Below are 20,779 nucleotides of genomic sequence, written 5' to 3' on the forward strand. Positions count from 1 at the left end.
CTTTCAAAGGCTAAAGGAGCATTTCCATCCCCCCTACCACTCCTTCACATCCCCTGTTCTGTCACTGTCCATTGCTTCTGCTGCATCTGCCTAAATTTCGCTAAGCTAGCAGTTCAAACCAGTCCAGATCTGAACGACCGACCGGCCCGTCAGTGAAGGTGGAATCACTGTCACCGCTTTATTATCAACTGCTGGTGTAGACAATAAACAAAAGCTACATATGTAACTTGGGCTCTAGGAATCCTGGATAACCACCAAATGTATCATCTAGGTAACGTGGCTAAAAGGCATACGGTGCAGACGGTCTGATCTGCCAGAGCTGTGAGGTGGGTGGGAGTGTCTGTAATCTTGGAGCGTGTGTTAGTGTCTGTGTTCAAATGCAAATTTGAGGTAGCGTGTTCAAGCTAAAATGGGGTCTTTACTTGCTCTTTAAACTCTCTGTCCATATTGGGGGTTCAACAAAAACAAAAAACAAAACACACACATTGATTTGAAGTTTTAAAAGCCAACTGATTAGGGCTGCATGATATTGGAAAAAACTGACATTGTGATAGCTTTTTTTCTGTGATATATATTGTGATTTGAAAAAATACGGAAATTTCACCAGATACATGCAGTGTGTTAAGTATGTACACATATACAATTAACAATCATATGTTTCATTAGGTGAGGAACTTTAAAAGTCTATCCTCTAACAAAACAAACCCCACCTCCTACTTCTACCACACTTGGTTCAGCCCTCTGCAACCCCTCCAAAAATCAGCTTGTATGCTATGACTGACACCAGTCACCACCAACAAACATATCTATCTATATGCCGGCAAGAATTAAGTATGGATAGTTCCGGATATTGCAAGTTTTACTTTTAAGGGCGTCTTTGGCTTAGTGGTAGAGCGGGTTTGTCCACCTATCGGAAGGTTGGCGGTTCGATCCCCAGCCCACATGTCAAAGTGTCCTTGGCAAGACACTGAACCCCACATTGCTCCATCGCCATATGAATGTGTGAATGAGATATGTAGTTGAAGCGCTTTGAGTCGTCAGAAAGACTAGAAAGGCGCTATATAAGGACAGTCCAAGACCTTGAAGATAAACATTCCTTTAACTAGTGTCTTAAAGTACATATGTTTAATTATTGATGACTGGCTTGGTTTAGCTGCTTTTTACAATTTGTATCTGTAGAGCTCTTACACTATTTGTAAAAACAAAACAAAAATCAAATCAAATCATGGGCAGAATGTGAGATTTGACGATAGGCTGCATCTTTGCTCAAACACACCAATCAAATCTAAGTTAGACTGAATAGTTTGAATCCTTTCATACCTGCCATTTCTGCCTGTGGTCGCTGGTAGAGCATGGTGAACTCATCTGGGTAATTCTCCACCCAGTTCCAAAACGCCTGTAGAGAGAGAACAGTAGAAGTATAAGAAGAACCTATACACAGCCGAACTATCTACTTAGGAAGGGGCCAACTGACAACAGTCAAATATTTCTCTGCAAACAAGTGTTAACCACTGCTCAGTTACTGTTGACATTTCAGCTATTCATCAGAATCAGCTTTATTGCCAAGTAGGTTTACACATACAAGGAACTTGTTTTGGTATTATGGTGCATACAATAAACATAGTAAGTAGAAAAATATAAACAAAGATAGCATGCAAGTACTGCGAGTCAAAGGTCATAAATAGAAAATATGCAATAAGATATAAAAAACTATTATAAAAATAGTGAATATGTACAATATGACTGTTATTTAAATTAAATTAATGTTTGCACAGGGATGTGCAAGACATTTACATGGGAATGTGCAAGAGTTCACAGTATGAAGTACAAAGAATATTTACAATGTGCAAGATAGTAGTCCAGAAGATATGCGTTAATGTAACGCACTGAGTCAGGTGTGTAGACTTTATGTTAATATAACGTGTAGTGAGGGGTTAGGGGCATATGATCCAGTGTCAGTGGGGGTCCCGGGCCTTGTTGATGAGGCCAGCTGCAGTCGGGAAGAAACTGTTTCTGTGGCATGAGGTTTTGGTCCTGACGGACCACAGCCTCCTGCCAGAGTGTCTGAAACAGTTTGTGTCCAGGGTGGGAGGGGTCAGCCACAATCTTTCCTGCACACCTTAGGTCCTGGAGGGAAGGTAGATTGCAGCCAATCACCTTCTCTGTGGAGCGAATGATACACTGCAGTCTGCCCTTGTCCTTGGCAGTGGCAGCAGCGTACCAGATGGTGATGGAGGAGGTGAGGATGGACTCATGATGGCGGTGTAGAAGTGCACCATCATTGTATTTGGCAGGTAGAATTACTTCAGCTGCCACAGGAACTACATCCTCTGCTGGGCTTTCTTGGTGAGGGAGCTGAACATCAGCTCCCACTTGAGGTCCTGGGTGATGGTGGTGCCCAGGAACTGAAGGACTCCACTCCACTGAGACTGGGGAGTCACACACGGTGATGGTGGCGGGGGGGGGGTGGGTTCTTCCTGTAATCCACAACCATCTCCACCGTCTTGAGAGCGTTGAGCTCCAGGTTGTTCTGGCTGCACCAGATCACCAGGCGGTCATTCTCCCACCTGTAGGCAGACTCATCCCCATCAGAGATGAGCCCAATGAGGGTGTTGTCCACGAACTTCAGGAGCTTGACGGACTGGTGACTTGAGGTGCAGCTGTTGAGGAGTCCAGGTGCTGGAGGATGAAATGAAGGGCCATGTTTACTGCATCGTCTACAGACCTGTTGGCTCTGTAGGCAAACTGCAGTGGGTCCAGGAGTGGGTCTGTAATGGATTTGAGGTGTGACAGCACAAGACCGTTGAAAGACCTCATTACCACAGAGGTCAGGGCGACGGGTCTGTAACCATTAAGTCCTGTGGTCCTTGGTTTTTTGGGGACGGGCATAATGGTGGAGGATTTGAAGCATCTCACCGCCTTGCTAAAAATGTACTTTGACTCCCTAAACCTCTCCCTGTCTCCACTCCTGAACACCTCTTCCTTTTCCAACCTCAGCTGTCTGAGTTTAGCTGTGAACCAGGGTTTGTCAATGTTGTAACTCACCCTGGTGCGTGATGGTACACAGCAGTCCTCACAGAAGCTGATGTAGGACGTCACAGCCTCTGTGAACTGATCCAGACTGTTGGTAGTAGTCCTGAATACATCCATCAGTACAGGCCAAGAAAGCCCGAAGGTCCTCCATAGCTTCACTGGTCCACTGCTATGATGTCCTCACAACAGGTTTACAGAGCTTTAATTTCTGCCTGTATGCAGGAATCAGGTGGACCATGACGTGGTCAGAGTGTCCCAGTGCAGCACAGGGGACAGCGTGATAGGCACTGCTCACTGTAGTATAACAGTGATCCGGAATATTCTCCTCTCTGGTCGGGAATTTATTACACTGTCTTAATTTGGGAAGTTCATGGCTGACATTTCCCTTGTTAAAGTCACCGAGGACAATAAGTCTGGGTTTGTCTGCTCCACATAAAGTATCTCGTCGGCGAGCGTGCACTGTGCGTCCTGCATGTTGGCCTGTGGTGAAATGTAAACACTGACCAGAATGAATGAAACAAAGTCACGGGGAGAGTAGAAGGGTTTACAGTTTATGAATAAATATTCCAGATCAGGAGAACAGTGCTGCTGAATCACGGTCACATCGTTACACCAGCCAGAGATACCATCACCTTTCGTTTTGCCGGAAAGTTCTGTGTCGCGATCCGCTCTGAAGAGTTGGAAGGCTGCCAGCAGCGCAGAGTCCGTTATCGATCCACACAAAGTCTCTGTTTTTCCTCCCCAGTAGCTGAAGTTCATCCAGTTTATTGCATAGTATATTCCCAGTAAGGGTGTGCGAAGTCCACACTGGTGGAAAGGCACAACCGCACCGGCACGTTTCCCTCTCCTCAGGCGTTTCACTGCATGAGCAAAGGTGAGAGCACCTTTGACCAGAATGTTAGTAATTTCACTAATGACAGCAGAAAAGACAGAAATAAGTCTGCTGAAGTTGTTCCCCTGATGTTCATGAGCTCCAGGTATCACAGCAGAAAACTGAATTTATGAACAAAAGACAAAACAACGTGCACCAAAAAGCAGCCATCCGTGGCACCATCTTGAAACAACATTCTAACATTCATTAGTGTATATATATATATAGTGACTAGGGCTGGGCGATATATCGATATAAAAAAATATATTGATATATTTTTAGACGCGATAGGGAATTAGACCATATCGCATATATCGATATAGTTCAAATTTGCGCTGCTCCCCACGCCACCGCCCCTCCTCTTCGAGGGGGGCAGGCACAGAGCCACTCTTCAACAAACATGGAGGAAGCAACTACGTCTCATGGAGCGCGGAGGAATTGGTTAGTAAAAGAAAAAGCAGTGGTTCAGTAATTTGGAGATGGTTGGATTCAAAGTATCAGATGAGCAACAACATCACGTTATTTGTAGGGAGTGCAATAAACAAGTTACAGCCAGGGGTGGAAGCACTACAAATCTTTTTCACCACCTAAAACAGTGGCACAAACCCGAAACAAAGCTCACTGCAAACTTCATTTTCCCGCAGTGTGCCTTATGAAAAGAAAAGTGTCAAGTGGTGTCCTATCACATTGCTAAAGATATGGTCCCCGTTGCAACTGTGGAACAAGTCGGATTCCAAAAGCTACTGAAAACTATGGACCCGAGATATGAGTTTCCCAGTCGCAACTACTTTGCACGAGAAGCACTGCCACAAATGTACACTGAAATCAGACAGAGCCTTGCTGACCGGCTCGCTAACGTGACCCATTTTGCGTTGACCAGCGATATGTGGTCAAGCAGGACGTGTGAGCCTTACATGAGCGTGACAGTTCACTTCATTCAAGACTGGGAGATGAAAACAGCGTGTCTGCAAACAAGTTATTTCCCCCAGGATCACACCGGTGAGCACATAGCTGAGGCCCTGCAGGACGCAATTGCAAGCTGGAAACTCCACGAAAAGTATCTGGTTGCTATAACAACCGACAACGGGAGCAACATCGTCAAAGCGGTTGAGCTGAACGAGTGGTTGAGGATGTAGTGCTTCGGTCACAGATTGCACTTGGCTATTGGTGAGTGCAGTGTTGTAAGGAGTATTCAGATATTTTACTTTAATCAAAAACATATTAAAATGTTAGTTTTTCCTTATTTTCCTTTGTGTGTCTGTCTGCAACTTTGTGTTTTATGCTGCTGTCTTGGCCAGGTGTCCGTTGAAATGCAGTATGTATTGTTAAATGGTTAATAAAACACAAAACTTAAAGTGCTAAATGTAAAATCATTTACAATACAGAATGCTAGATTTCAGAACCATATTTATTAGGTTTCCGTTATTGGATAAGAATTAGTGATGCATTGATGTATTTACCACTTTAATGTTACAGCTGGTAAAGGTGAGGTAATTATGACTTTAAAATGCTGGTTAGCCTGTTGTTATCATCAAGGTAACATATATTTAGCTATTATGATAGACTATAGTTTTTTCTCTGGATTGAAAATAGCAAACTGCAAAGTAACTAGAAACTAATGTTGACACATATGCCTAAACAACATTGTGGAGTTTTTAGTGGAGTAGAAATATGAAGTAGCATTAAAAAAATAGCATAAATATTAAATACTAAGAACAACAAGAAGAACGGAACACGAGTAAATGTACATACAGTTTAGTCATCATTTATAAATTATACAAAGATAATAATACATAAAAATCACTTACATGATTAAAATTCAGAAAAAAATAATATAATATTTGATATTTATGATTAGTACTGGTGTTGATTAAAAAAAATAAACTATGAAACGAGAAAATAATATTAATGTAGAATATTTCTAAAGCTTGATTTTGGATTAGTTGTATGAATGTGTTAAAGTGAAACCAGAGTCAAATTTCTCACATAAGCACATTTGTTTAATAGTTTTTTATGATTCTGGCAGGACATGGCATGAATGACAAGCGTTTCACCCGGGCCATTTCTTTGTGCAAAAGAATTGTAAGCTGTTTTTCATACAGCTGGAAGAAAAGGAGACATCTTGCTGAAGTCCAGATTCAGCTGGGTCTGCCAAGTCACCAACTCATAACAGAGTCTGCCACACGCTGGGGATCCAGGCAGCAGATGATAGAGAGAGTCCTGGAGCAGGAAGGAGCACTGGCCAAAGTCCTGTCTAATGACAAAAAGACCAGGCACCTTGTCCCTACCTGGCAGGACTTAGAGGTCCTAGAAGCAGTCCAAAAGGTCCTGAAACCTCTCCAGGAATGTACTGATGCTTTATCAGGTGAGGAGTACGTCACTCTATCATATGTGAAACCTGTGCTGCACCGTTTTAACGAAAGTCTCCTGGCATGTGAAGAGGGTGATAGCGAGCTTTGTAAATCGATCAAGACCAGCATTGTTGAGTACCTCAACAGCAAATATTCTGACCCAGCCACTACTGACCTTTTGGAGATGGCTTCATTTGTAGATCCTCGGTTCAGGGCCACCTACATCCCAAGTGAAAAAGTCGATGCATTGAAGCACAGAGCTGTCTTGGAGGTGGAGACGCTACTGGCTGATCAGAGCAGCTGTCAACCGCCTTGCCTATGTGTGCCCACTGTGCCTGAGCCTGCAGATGGAGAAGCAGCAGTAGCACCAAAAGCTAAGAGACTGGCAAGCTTCTTCAAGAAGCGCACAGCCACCACCACTGCACCAACCAAGAGGGAGGCTATTGAAAATGAACTGTCAAGTTACTTGCAGTCCGCAAGTGTGGAGAGTGACACTGATCCTCTCAAGTGGTGGAAGGATCATGAAGTTTTCTTTCCATCTCTGAGCCACCTGGCAAAAAAGTATCTCTTGGTACCAGCTACCAGTTCACCCTCCGAAAGGGTTTTCAGCTGTAGTGGCAATATCGTGACCTGCCACAGAGCATCTCTGAAGCCGGATGCTGTTGACAGGCTGGTGTTTCTCGCACAAAATCTTTAAACGAAGGAGGATACGCTTGTCTGTCTTCTAATGTCTACCTCAAAACAGCATTACTGTTTATCATAGTAAAAAGAGTAAAAAGTAAAAGTAAAAAGAGGGGGAAAATGTTTATTGAGTTGATAATCTGTTTCTTGTGCAACTGGTTGAGACTGTTCAGATAAGAAATGGAGTTAACAAAAAGGAAAAGGTAATCTCAAGCTGATGTTTAAAAAAAATGTTCTTAAACTGAGCACTTTATTTTGTTCTTTCTTTATATGTAAATGCTGCCCTTAAGTTACTAGGGTTTGTCATATTCTTTTGTAATGTTTGTTATTTGCATCTCTGGATTTGTTAGAAAGGAGAATAAAATCTGTTATTGGATTTTAATAAGCCATTTATAGTTGTAAAACTAAAAAATTTTGATATTGTACTTTTCTCATATAAATATTTTTTTTTTGGAAAAAGATTGGCATATTTTATTTTATAGGCTATTTTTAAGATATGTTTTTTATTTAAATGTGCACCTTATGGAGCTTTGATTTCAAAAAAGGTACTCCTGTCCTATTGTTATACAGTATTTTTTTTTACATTTTATAGTTATTTGAACAGCTGAGCATTTAATTATGAACCAGGTGAAAAAACCTGTTTACTATTTATTCATTTGATTTTGCAACTGTTCACTGAAATGGCTGGTTTCAATAAAACTACTTGTGACATCATATTTGGCTTTGACTTTGACTGAACATTTGCTCTCACTTTGCGGAAAAAATATCGGGATATATATCGTATATCGATATTCAGCCTAAATATATCGGGATATGACTTTTTGTCCATATCACCCAGCCCTAATAGTGACTGTACTCTACTCTATACTCTATTACTGTACTACGATGCCAAGTATTATAGTTTGGGACAGAAACAGGCTGGTAGAAGAAGTACCTTCTCTAAACTGTTGATGACTGCTAGCTGGGCAGGTTTCTTGAGAGCTCTAAACTTCAGCACAGTTTCTGGAAGAAAACAAACAGCATTATAGCAAACACAACAGAATTAACACAAACATTAGTTCAACCTCCTTCTCAATTTCTTCATCATTTCTGGCTTTCACGTGTAACAGATCAGGAATTCCTTATATCAAGAACTCTGGAAGAGGGGGCACCCCAGTAGCTCACCTGGTGGAGCGCATACCATGTATCAAGGCTGAGTCCTCACCGCAGCGGCCTGGGTTCAAGTCCGGCCCAGGCCCTTTGCTCTGTGTCGTCCCCTCTCTCTCCCCCTCCCCTGCCTTTCCTGTCTCTCTATCTCTCTATTGTGACTTTGAAATAAAGCAGAATGGCTGAAAAAATAATCTTTAAAAAAATAAATAAATAAAACTCTTGAAGAAGCACTGAGCCTAGGGGCGGGCGATAAGGCCAAAATCTTCTATCACGGTATATGTAATTTTATATCACGGTAAAGGTATATCACAATACAGTAAATGTGTAAACTGAATTTGGAACTTTCATAAACAAAACCAACTCCTCCTGCTCTATATTTCCAATTTCATTCTCCTCTTCCTTGTTTTCTTGTCACTCCCATCTTCTGCGGCAGTTGGCAAACCAGCTTAGAGGTGCGTTACCGCCACCAACTGTCGCTCTCACATCACGTAAAATATGGTAAGCAGTCCTGTTGCCCAAATCACGTTACCTTGCGAGGCAGCTACATTGGCGAGATCACGCGAGAATCCAACCCTGATTTGCTACATAGCCTGTCCTGAATTTATAGCAGAGACACTAAGGGATAGCTCCTGCGGTGGAAACGACATTTCTACAGTCGCATGGTATATACAGTCATATTGCCCAACCCTATCTGAGCCAATTCTTTACCTAACCCTAACAATGACTGGGTGTCTTTACCCAATTTATAATCTATTAGAATTCTCAGTGGTCTACCCCCAAGACCCGCTCTGACATCTGAAATGTGATAATATCTTGTAATATATGAATGAAACCACCATGAAGTGTGAGCTCCTTTATGAAGTTTTGAGCCTGATAATGTAAACCTGTAAAAACATTAGAAGCTAACCTTGTAGCAGCCTCTTCAGCTTGGAGCAGTCCACACTGATGTACTGCATCAGCTCTATGTCATGAACATCCACATTGTCCTCGGAGCACACCGTCAGCTCCTGTAGCCTGAGGAGACACACAAAAGCACATATGACTTCTGCCGCTTTGAATGCAGTCAAAAAGATCAAGAAGTGAAAATAATTTTGCTGAGCACACAACTTCTTATTTTCCAGCATCACCCTGCTCAAAATGAACATGTACTGGACCATATGGTTGAAAACATTATCATGATATTAAAATGATATTTTCTGATAAGCAAATGCATAACAAAGCGCATGAATTAATAATAATAATGGGGCAGCTGTGGCTTAGTGGCAGAGCGGGTCGTCAACCAATCGGAAGGTCGGCGGTTCGATCCCGGCTTCCCTCAGCCCACATGTCGAAGTGTCCTTGGGCAAGACACTGAACCCCAAATTGCTCCCGAGGGCTGTGCCTTTGTGTGTAAAACAACAACTTCATATTTAAGAATCTGAAACCAGTGAATTTTTGCTTAAAACAAATACTTGCCAATTCAATTTCTGTCTATCAACTAATCAATTAACTGACCGATCATTTCAGCTCCACTGGACAATACCCAGTAAATTCAGTGTGCTACTGTTGATCAGAGAAACAGCTCCAAAGAGACAGTTAGGGGTTTGGAGCCTCGCTCAAAAATACCTGGTGGAGATGCGGCTGAAGACGGCGTTAAAGTTGTTGCAGCTCAGAGAGAAGAGGACAGCTGAGGCTGAGGCCCGGAGCTCAGCGGCGTGCTGGTGGCCCTCGCGGTACGTATGAATGAAATGGCAGATCTCCGGCAGCAGCTGTTTGACCAGCATGGTCTCATCCAGACGCAAGCAGTCCTTGGATTGCTGAGGAGGAGGGCAGAGAGGAGGAGGACAGTCAGGAAAAAGGCCTTAGTCTGTTTCACTGATTTGATCCTCCGTGTTAAAACTGAGGAGGAGCAATGTTTCAGCACCCAAAGGAACAGGTCAAAACATGATGGCAAATTTGTTAATGAATGGCCCACTGAAGCTTTGTGACACACACACTAGCCAGCATATACCAAACCATGGCCTCAAAAAACACTTACTGGCTACCGGGTGTCAATCTCAGTCCTACATCACAACATCTAAAATAACAATACTGACCTTACTGAGTGGATCGAGTTTCGGCCAGACATTACCAATCCATATTAAATACAATTTCTTCGTCATTGTTATTATAAGATTCTGTGTTTCTGCTGTCAGTCAACAGTTTAACTACCCTTCTAAATCAAGGTAACCTAACCTCCATGCCCTTTTTTTCTTGTCTCAAAATTACCTCACTACAAACTAACTGTAATGGAAACAGAGAAGGGGGATGGAAACGGAGGGCAGCACGGCTCGTTTCTGTTGGCCGCCCCGACGCCCTCAGCTCTGGTGCGGCTAAAGTCGGCTAAACTGCTTTTGAACCAGACGCTGGTACAACCTCCTCTACTACCATCCAGTGTGACTGACTGTGACTTGTAGGTGAGGTGTATTGAAGAAAAAGAAAAACATCAGTAAAGAATATTATTTATTATTATTATTAATATGATAGTATTTCTAAAAATAAAAAAGTATCTATAGTTGAGAAAATGCTGGAACCACAAAAAGTCGATTATCCAGTAAAAACTGCCGACTGAGAGTCAACTTTTCAAAATTCTGATTCAGGTAGTCCTAGTAGCCATAGCAACAACACTTACTGCTTTGCATTACATTACCAGTTAACTCTGGTGACTCTAAAGCAACCATGGGTTAAACAGAAAAACTCACTTAAAAAAAATGGATGGTTTGAACTCAGCATATAGCTTTTTCTCTGTTCAGCAGCCCTGCTACTAGTGCAATAATACACTTTTTTTATATACATTTGGACAACTTGCCATCAGTTAAGGAACATTCAGTTCCAATTTTAGTAAACCACTGTAATTCTTCCAAGTGTTGCTGTGCTCCTCAGCGACATTTCCTGAGAAATTCAATTTCATTTAACTAGGAACCACAGGGCTGATCCACGTGTTTTTATTTAAATCGATCAGAATCTGCTGTCCAAAATATTTCACCTGCTTTACTAATTTTAATGTAGGTTTACTGTAGGCCAAGTATGCGCTGTGAAGTTGCAACATGCAAGGGGGGGAATCAATCAAAGTATAGTTTAAAAACAGACTCAGAACTGGTGGATACACAATACTGAAAAACTGATTGGAATCAGGGTCAAACAAATAAGAGCTGGGACATAGACGTCTAGGGCTTGGCAATAATTCTTTCGCAGAATCATATTATAATATGACCGTATCATGTCTTTGTTCTTGAAATTTCTGTCCAACAATGTTTGGACATACTGAATAAATGGAAAAGCAATAGCACCATCAGCTGTATCGTAAAGCAGCTTTCTAAACAAATCCCCTCTCTTATAAATTTAGAAACCTATTCCAATTCAGAAGCACAGCCCCAACCACAAATACAGAAAGGTTCCTTGCTTCCATACTTCCATATACAGTGAATGCTAATGACAAAAACCTGTACCAAAAGCTGAGAGCAGTTCCCATCGGATGCTAGGCTCCCACCAAACACCTGTAAATGTAATCCGGGCCTGCTGGTTCACCGAGGAACCGCCCAGAGGCGAGGTAACAACCCACAACCCAGACGGGGAGACTCACCCCAGCCAGGCACTTCTCCAGCGTGTCCAGGATGATGAGCTGGGAGAGGTAGAGGTTCTTCTCAGAAGCTTCTCCAAATATCCGCTAAAAAGACATTCACAGTCAAAAAATCATTCACTCAGCATTTAGACATTAGGCCACAGCATTAAGAAACCATTAAGCATTAAGGGTTTGGTGTGTATCACATTACTGATACACTGTCAAAGTTGTTTGTAGATGTGCACTCCTATTTTATCATTTGAGAAGACGTCAAATTAGTAACAGCCTTAAAGCTAAAAAGCATTTTCATGCAAGCAAGACATTTTCATTTATGCTTGTTGATCAGAGAGGAGGGATTGGATTTAGGGTTAGGTTTTTTCCCCAGTGTTGTTCTGAAACTTAAACCAAACTTTATTTTTATCTTTACTTTTTTTGCACAGCTATAGCCAGAGCCTAAGAAATACTGCCTATAACATTGGCTAAGGTGATGCAACCAGATCAAAAATCAATGGTTGCCAGTGCTGTCAGCTAAGGTCTTAATGTGGGTACCACCTTAACCGTATGGTCTTATCTGAACTTTTTTCCTTTGAAAAAGGTGTAAATATTGCCACTCAGTACTTTTGTTCTGGAGGACATATGGTATAAATCAGATTTAACATTTTCATACAAAGGTGACACCTCTGGAAAGACTTTGTGTAACTTTAGTCCTGAGTAGTGCAATGTATGTAAAACTTCTGACAATAATCAAACAAGAAAAAAAGAAAAAAGAAAAAAGAAAAAATCATATTGCGATTATTCTGACAGATATGACTCATGATTAGTGGGAATGATCATTTTTGAATCACAATTTTCATTTTTCATTCAAAATCCTGATGATGTGACATTTGTTAATTCTACCCCTTAGTATTGAGGTCATAGTTAGTGGTGGTGTTGTACTGGACTCCATTATATTCAGAGGGGTGTCTAATATTCCGACACCTCATGTATGTAAATGGAAAGGACAAAAAAATAGAAACACCTCCGGTACAACACCACCTTTAACTATGAATTCAATAAACTGAACATTATGAGCTTGGTAGAGAGAGCAGTTATGGCAGAACAGTTGTACAACAGTTGTACAAACAGACCGTATCAAGCGCTCCTAGTTTTGCGGCACTGTTTACCATACGGGACATCAGATACGCCGCTAAACTATCACTTGCCACCGGTCTGCTGCTGCAACCCGGTATCACTTCACATTAACCTTTGATTTTACAATAATTTCGCTTCAAATTTTGCTCTGGCCTCTTCTTTAAGCTTGTATTCAACAAAATACCTTATTATCTCAATGAAATGTACTGAAACAAATGTATATGTGACACAAAAAGGCAACTTATAATTTTGGCCGGTAAAAAATATGCTTGGCCGGTGGATTTTTTCATCTACCGGTCCCACTGGCCGGTGAGTCAAAAAGTTAATTTCGGACACTTTTCACACAACTACTTCTGTCACTTTGTGTTTGAATTACAGAGTGCAACACCGTGAATGCCTTCATGGAGAGACCGGTGACAAGTGTGTGCCAGTAGTCTATACGTGACTACTAGAGGTTTGGAAGGTATCGCTTCACTACCAGTATGAAGAGGAGGAATGATTACAGAAACCAATAACTCTTTCAACAATGACAAAATTATAGAATCTGTCCACTGCCCTCTCCTCAAGCAGAAAAGGAAGAACCCCACTCACCATGTTGTTGACATTTTTGAGGATGGTGGTGAGGCCACTGATGACGAGGGAGAACTTGTACTTTGAGATGTTGATCAGACATTCCTTGTTGTGCTCTGTGCTGACTTTGGTGTGGGTGTTCTGGTGTCCAACTTTAATGGGAAGCTGAAGGAAAAGACAAGAGAGGATGACGATGCAGTCACACTGTTCAGCTCATGGTATTAAATTACAGTGAAGTCAATTCACCATTAAAAAATATTATAGTGTTTAACAGCATTATCAGCTTTGTTATTTGTATTATGTTGCTATCATCACATACTGTAGCATTCACATTCAGATCATACTTAACATGTCCAAAACAGTGTTTAGAGTCGGTGGCTTGGCCTTCGTGTAGGAGAGTCTCTCCTATACACAATTCCCAGTGAATACATTAGGGGTTCAAACCCCTAAACCTGATCACTCCAAAAATAATTGATTGATCAAGTAATGAAAAGAACCGTTATTTGCAGTAAAGACTGTGAAAACCCCATAAGAAGTGATGATACAAAGAGAGAAAAGAAATTCAATTCTCAAATAGTGGTTACCTGTTGATAGATTCAGTGTAATGTACATTTCCACAGCTGTAATTTCATCAGTACAACAACAGTCAGCCCTCTACTGAGAACACTTTCTCTTCTTTGACAGAAATACTGTTTTCATTCACTTATTATATCCAGGCGCTTCTACTTTTCAGTTTTTCAATCAACATCAATGAAACTCAACACTTCCTGTACTGATATTTCACATTAAACCCCTTCCAGCGGCTCCAAGGGCACAATCCCTCCCTTTCCTGAAAGGCTTGTGAAATGTGAAATGCCTGCACAACGTATTGAGTTTAATTGACAGTAGTTTAAAAACTAGAAGCAACTTGGAAATAATTAGTGAATGAAAAAAGTTTTTTTTTGTTAAAAGGCAGTGTTGTCAGCAGAGGGTGAGTATGACATGACTGTTTGTTGTACTGAAGCAACTATTATTACTTTATTTGTTTATGTTGGCCACGTCATAGCCAAACTGGCTGTTTTTTGATAATTTACAGTAAATATCAATACATTTTGGGGCCCCTTGTGAAATTTTGTGTCAATCAAAGTTGTACAACACCTAGCACAAATGTTAACTCAGTTAAACCAAGATTAGAGATTAGCTATATCCAGGTACCGCCAGTGCCACCATTTACAATGGTCCAGGCAGGATGAAAAAGTTCCAGTGTAAAGCAGTGTGCCTCATTTTGGACTGACTGAACAATGGGGTGTTATCATTTAATTTCCTTCAGAATGCTTCATTTCTTGGCCTACATGCTATGCTATATGTTATCATCAGGCTACAAATGGTCCATCTGCATTATTGTTGCTGAATTCCAGACGCACTGTAATCAAAACTAGGTCTCACAAAAATGTCAACAATGTCACAATTTTGAACCGACAATAAAACGTTTTCATCAAATCAGCAAGCCTCACAAAACAGTTTAGACCAAAGATTCACGATGAGACGAAACTAGCGCTGGGCAATATATCGAATATATTCGATATATTCAAAATATAAAGCATAGGGGTTGTGTGGCTTGCAGCAAGGGCGAGATAGAAAAATCTTTAACCAAATAATCACAAACTCACTACAGGGACATTGTATATTTGAAGTCATGAAGTCAGACTGTCAAACCATCACATGCACATAATACACAACATAAAACAGGCCAAACCTCTGTTTGCAGTCCAGTGCAGCACAGCACGGTCAGTGAGCTTTGTTTCACACAGCTAGGTTTAACCATTCCTCTAAAAGGTCACATATACACTCAGGGACCAGTTTATTAGGTCCACCTAACTAAAACTAATGCAGTCAACAACAACAGTCCTGCAATAAATCCTACCTTCATGAAGGTTATAATGTTCAGTTTTTGTTGAAACTCTTTTAGAGAGGTGTTGAATCAACCGTATGATCATTTTGGAGGATGTGGTGCTGATGAACTGTATTGCATTATACTAACAGGTGTTTCTATCATTTTATCCAACCCATTTATATCAACGATTGTAAAACAATTTGATTATTTTACATGAATTTACATACATGTGCCATATCATGATATATATACAGGGCTCGACAATAAGGATTGTTTGGGGCAAGTAAAATGCCACGTTGGGCAAGTAAATCTATCAACTCATTTGCCCAATTGGGCAAGTGGTCAAAAAGAATTAAACCCATGGATTTTTCCGGAGCTGATAATGGAAGTAGCTATCTCTGTTGAGAGTTGCACATACCAACTGGGCACTCGCGAGTAGGGATGGGTACTGAAACCCAGTATTAAACGAGCCCCGGGGCTAAATCATTAAAGGCCGTAGTATTATCACACTTGCTGCAGCCTCCTGCTGTCTGTGTCGGGCTGAGCTCCTCCACACACACACACACACACACTCACAGAGCACAGTTAGCAGTCAGCAGATCAGACAGGCCATGGTGGAGATTACTTGAGTTGACAACAACTACGCTTGTTACTGAAGTGTAAAAAGTATAAAAGTATAAAACCTCCGCAAGTAAAAAGCAATACCTTATCAATACATCTGTTCAACAAGCATAAACATGTCATGTAAAGAGCTGTGTTTTAATCTGCTCTGTCTGCAGTCTCTCATGTTTTACACAAGCACAGCAAGCTAGCACGGCTAATAGTGAATTGTTACAAACAAGCTAAACCAAAGCTGTCTGTATGGAGTCTGACTGTTTAGCTTAGTTTGTCATAAATCTTAAAACTTACTGCTGACTGAGACAAACCAACCCCTCCTCCCTCTACCAGGTAACCTAGCTGCAGTGAATCGCAGCAGAGAGAGGAGGACAGAGGACAGGAGGAAGGACTGATACTGACTGATGTTCAGAAAGAATGAAGAACACATCACTCAGTATTTTGATGTCAGGAATATGATTTATGTTACTGGCATTTTAGATGTTTTCAGTGAGATATTATTGAGTTTATATTGTGAGTTTGCAGTTGTAAACACTGTTGCTGCTCTAGAAACATTGTTATATTTAAAATATTCAATTGTAATCCTGTCCTATATTTATTCTTTTAAATAACATTTTTAAAAAGCAATTATTTACCAATGAAAAAGAACAGATAAGAATAGTAGTATCAATAAAAATCATAATGATACCCATCCCTACTCACGAGAAAAGGGCAGCGGGTAAAGACAAAGTTTATTTAATTAATCTTGATTAATTAGCTGTGTTGAGTGAGGGCTGGAAGATGTCCAAATGCTGAATATTTTGTCCTTGCGTAGCCCATGATGTAGAATGGATGTCACAGGTGTGACTGAGGTATGATATCACAAACCATAATTTTCAAATATGTTCCATGACTTTTCCAAAACTTTTCAAGATTTCACATTTTTCCAAAACTCGCAGTTTTGAAATTCCATGACTGTTCCAGGTTTTTGTCAAGACCGTACAAACTCTGTAAAAATCAAATCAGATATGGATCAGGCTTATGTAACCGATAACGATCAATTAAAATGCTCCCGATCCTGTGGACTGGATTGGGATACCCCTACCATTTAAAAGTAACTGATTTCTTCATGAGCCACAATGAAAGAAAATTGAATAGGCTTAACAGTTTCTTTAAACAGTGAGTGAACAGTTCACATTCCTCAAGTTCTGTCAGGAACACTCACATCATTTATTGCAGATCATTTGGCTGTGACAGAGTTGGCAGCAAGGACATAAACAGGAAGTGAGCCACATTACTGTCTCCAATTTGGATAAGAATTTCTATGCGGGTGGACAAGTCCTCATTGTACTTGTGAGCAATGTATTTTACTTGATGCACTTCTGCTCGGCCCTCTAATTTTCTGCTCAGTTACATTTATTTCTAAAAATGTACGACAGTGATTGAAGTTCCTGCCGCACCAGATCAAGACTGACACTCCTCTCTCTGCAGATATTATACAAAACAATGAAGAAAAACGTATATTTACTTAATGCAATTCAAGTGTCAAAAATATTTAAATTGGAGCATTTAAAGTGTAACCTCATAGCTTGCAATTACTTTTCCTCCTTTGAAGTGCTCATATTTAAACTTGGTGGCCCACTCCCAGTCATATTTGCTATTATTTATTGCCCCCCTAAACCAGCTGGCTCCTTCTTGTTGGAACTGAATTTTTATCCAGGCTTGTTTTAAATTATGATAGAATTGTTCTTTGTGGTGATTTTAATATTCATGTTGTTGTGTCCTCTAGTGCCCTTGCTGCTGATTTTTTAAATATCAACTCTTTTAACTTTCAACAACATGTGTCTGGCTCATTCCTGTGGCCACACTTTAGACCTAGTCTTTACTTTGGGCCTGAAAACGCCATCTGTAGAAATCAGGGACATGTTTGTATCTGATCACCTATGCATTGTTTTAAACTGTGAATTACAGGCTGCTAGTACTGTCTAATCCTGCTCTAAGTACACACACGTCCTTAATGAGCATGGTGCCTCAAAATTCTGTACACTGTTCAATTCTCCTGTAAATGCGTTTCCTGATTCCTCCAACTCCAACAAGTTGGTTGATTTTTTTAACTACCTGTGTTCTTCAAAAGCAGTACTTAAAAAGCAATTATTTACTAATGAAAAAGAACAGATAAGAATAGTAGTATCAATAAAAATCATAATGATACCCATCTCTACTCACGAGAAAAGGGCAGCGGGTAAAGACAAAGTTTATTTAATTAATCTTGATTAATTAGCTGTGTTGAGTGAGGGCTGGAAGATGTCCAAATGCTGAATATTTTGTCCTTGCGTAGCCCATGATGTAGAATGGATGTCACAGGTGTGACTGAGGTATGATATCACAAACCATAATTTTCAAATATGTTCCATGACTTTTCCAAAACTTTTCAAGATTCTTAGATCTCTAGTTCTTCTAGTTCCTCTGAAAAATAGACCAAACTCAAAGACTAGAAAACAGCCATGGTTAAATAACAGTATTCAAAGATGTAAAAGGAAATGCAGAAGAGCAGAATGCAGATGGAAGAAATCACGTCTCCAGGTCCACTTGTGTGGATATGAAAAAGTTATACTCCTTTATAATAGGATGGTAAAGGATGCAAGAACATGCCATTTCTCTGCACATATTTCAGCCCATCAGCACAACCCCAGATTCCTATGTAATACTGTGGATCAGTTAGTTAACCCAGCCTCTCCTTGTACCCCTGCTGATTTTACATGTGGATCACTCAGGGATTCTTTAAGCAATTTTTCTGCTGTTACTCTGCCTGAACTCACAGGCATCATGTCTCTTATGAGAGTATCCTCCAGCCCTCTGGACAAAATCCCAACTTGGTTTTTATTGGAAGTTATGGATTGTATTGCGCCCAATTTGCTAACTATAATGAACACCTTGCTGTCTACTGGCTGCATCCCAGTTACTTGAAAACTGCTTGTGTCCAGTCAGTCCTAAAAAAAACCTGGGCTTGATCCCACCCTCCTGGACAACTATCGTACCATCTCCAAACTGCCTTTTATTTCGAAGATTCTCGAAAAACTTGTATCTAAGCAGTTTCTTGCTGCTGTGGAAAACAATAATACCTTTGAAAAGTTCAATCTGGCTTTCGTTAGCACCACAGCACTGAGACAGCCCTTCTCAAAGTCACTAATGACCTTTTAATGAATGCAGACACAGGTATGTGCTCAATTCTTGTGCTGCTGAACTTAAGTGCTGCCTTTGACACTATTGATCAAGGCATTCTTCTAGATAGACTGAGGCACTGGGTGGGCATATCTGGCACTGCGCTAGACTGGTTCTCATCTTATCTGTCCAAAAGGAAATTCTGTGTCACCAATAATACATGTCATCCTTCTCTCATATCAAAGACTGTGTGCCTCAAATTCTGGATCCAATACTGTTCTCCTTATACATGCTTCCCTGGGGTGATGTCATCCGCAGACATGGCATTTCTTTTTATTGTTATGCAGATGACACACAGTTGGACCTTAGTACGCTGAGTTCTCTGCAGGGCTGCCTGTCTGACATAAAAAATGGGATGTCAATAAATTTTCTACAGCTCAACTCAAAACTGAATCCAGGGGTTTCAGCCAACTAGACCTATATCTAACATTCCCTTTCTCTATAAGATCCTTGAAAAAACAGTCACCAATCAGTTGTGTGACTTTCTAAATAAGAATAATTTATTTGAAGATTTTCAATCAGGATTTAGAGTGCATTATAGCTCAGAGACAGCACTGGTAAAAATTACCTTTAACTGGCATTAAAGGAACCGCACTAAGCTGGTTTAAATCCTCAATCTCTGTTTGTGCATGTTAACAGTGAGTCCTCTGTGCACACCAAAGTTAGTCACGGAGTTCCACAAGGTTTTATTCACCTTATATATGCTTCCTTTAGGCAATATTATTAGGAAACACTCCATAAACTTTCATTTTTATGCAGATGATACCCAATTATTTCTATCGATCATAAAAACCTGGATGACCTGCAATTCAAGTTATTGTACTTGGCCCCAATTACCTCTAGATGGCATTGCCTCCAGCACCACCGCAAGGAACCTCTGAGTTATCTTTGATCAGGATTTATCCTTTAACTCCCACATGAAACAAACTTCAAGGAATGCCTTCTTTCACCTACGTAACGTTGCAAAAATCAGGCACATCCTGTCTCAGAATGATGCCGAAAAACTAGTCCATGCATTTGTTACTTCTAGTTTGGAATATTGTAATTCCTTAATATCAGGGTGCCTGAATAAGTACCTTAAGACTCTCCAGTTGATCCAGAATGCTGCGGCATGTCTGACAAGAACTAGGAAAAGAGGTCATATTTCTCCAATATTAGCTTCTCTGCACGGGCTCCCTGTAAAATCCAGAATTTTAAATCCTTCTCCTCACCTACAAAGCTCTTAATGGTCTGGCACCATCGTATCTTAAAGATCTCATAATACCTTATTACCCCACTAGAACACTGCACTCCCCTGATGCAGGGTTACTTGTGGTTCCTAGAGTCTCCAAAAGTAGAATGGGAGCCACAGCCTTCAGTTATCAAGCTCCTGTGGAATCAGGTCCTAGTTTGGGTTCGGGAGGCAGACACCATCTCCACATTTAAGTGCAGGCTTAAGACTTTCCTCTTTGATAAAGCTTATAGTTAGGGCTGGTTTGGGTGAGTCCCGAACCATCCCTTAGTTATGCTGCTATAGGCCTAGAGTGCCAGGAGGCTTCCCATGTTGCACTGAGCTCCTCTCTCCTCCTCTCCTTCGCCATCTGTATGCATTTTTATCCCATTAATGCATGTTACTAACTCGACATCTTCTCTCTCCCGTAGTTTTGTGCTTTCTCGTTTCTCTCCTCTCTCCTTCCGTCGCTTTCAGCAGGTATTTCTGCCTCCGGAGTTGCAGAGTTTGGATC

At 40.8% G+C, this 20,779-nt stretch overlaps 2 protein-coding genes across 7 annotated transcripts in view; one reads left to right on the forward strand and one right to left on the reverse strand.

The window, feature by feature from the left end:
- The window catches only part of nf1a (neurofibromin 1a), a 144,657-nt gene that overhangs the window by 121,885 nt on the left and 1,993 nt on the right, over nucleotides 1-20,779 (reverse strand). For all 6 annotated transcript variants that reach the window (XR_006378492.1, XM_044201228.1, XM_044201229.1 and 3 more), the window contains exons 2-7: nucleotides 13,388-13,531; nucleotides 11,687-11,770; nucleotides 9,691-9,881; nucleotides 8,993-9,099; nucleotides 7,871-7,938; nucleotides 1,321-1,396 (exon numbers count right to left, since the gene is read on the reverse strand). Coding sequence is in view for 5 of the 6 variants with exons in the window: in XM_044201228.1 (XP_044057163.1) it covers nucleotides 1,321-1,396; nucleotides 7,871-7,938; nucleotides 8,993-9,099; nucleotides 9,691-9,881; nucleotides 11,687-11,770; nucleotides 13,388-13,531 (670 nt within the window). In the remaining variant the exon portion in view is untranslated. The remainder of the gene's footprint in view (nucleotides 1-1,320; nucleotides 1,397-7,870; nucleotides 7,939-8,992; nucleotides 9,100-9,690; nucleotides 9,882-11,686; nucleotides 11,771-13,387; nucleotides 13,532-20,779) is intronic.
- Nucleotides 4,380-7,864, forward strand: LOC122878446 (E3 SUMO-protein ligase ZBED1). The gene has a single exon (XM_044201236.1). The coding sequence runs from the start codon at nucleotides 5,918-5,920 to the stop codon at nucleotides 6,950-6,952; it is 1,035 nt and encodes a 344-aa protein (XP_044057171.1). The 5' UTR covers nucleotides 4,380-5,917; the 3' UTR covers nucleotides 6,953-7,864.

The sequence above is a fragment of the Siniperca chuatsi genome, linkage group LG7 (assembly GCF_020085105.1).
Source record: "Siniperca chuatsi isolate FFG_IHB_CAS linkage group LG7, ASM2008510v1, whole genome shotgun sequence".
Taxonomy (NCBI): Eukaryota; Metazoa; Chordata; class Actinopteri; order Centrarchiformes; family Sinipercidae; genus Siniperca; species Siniperca chuatsi.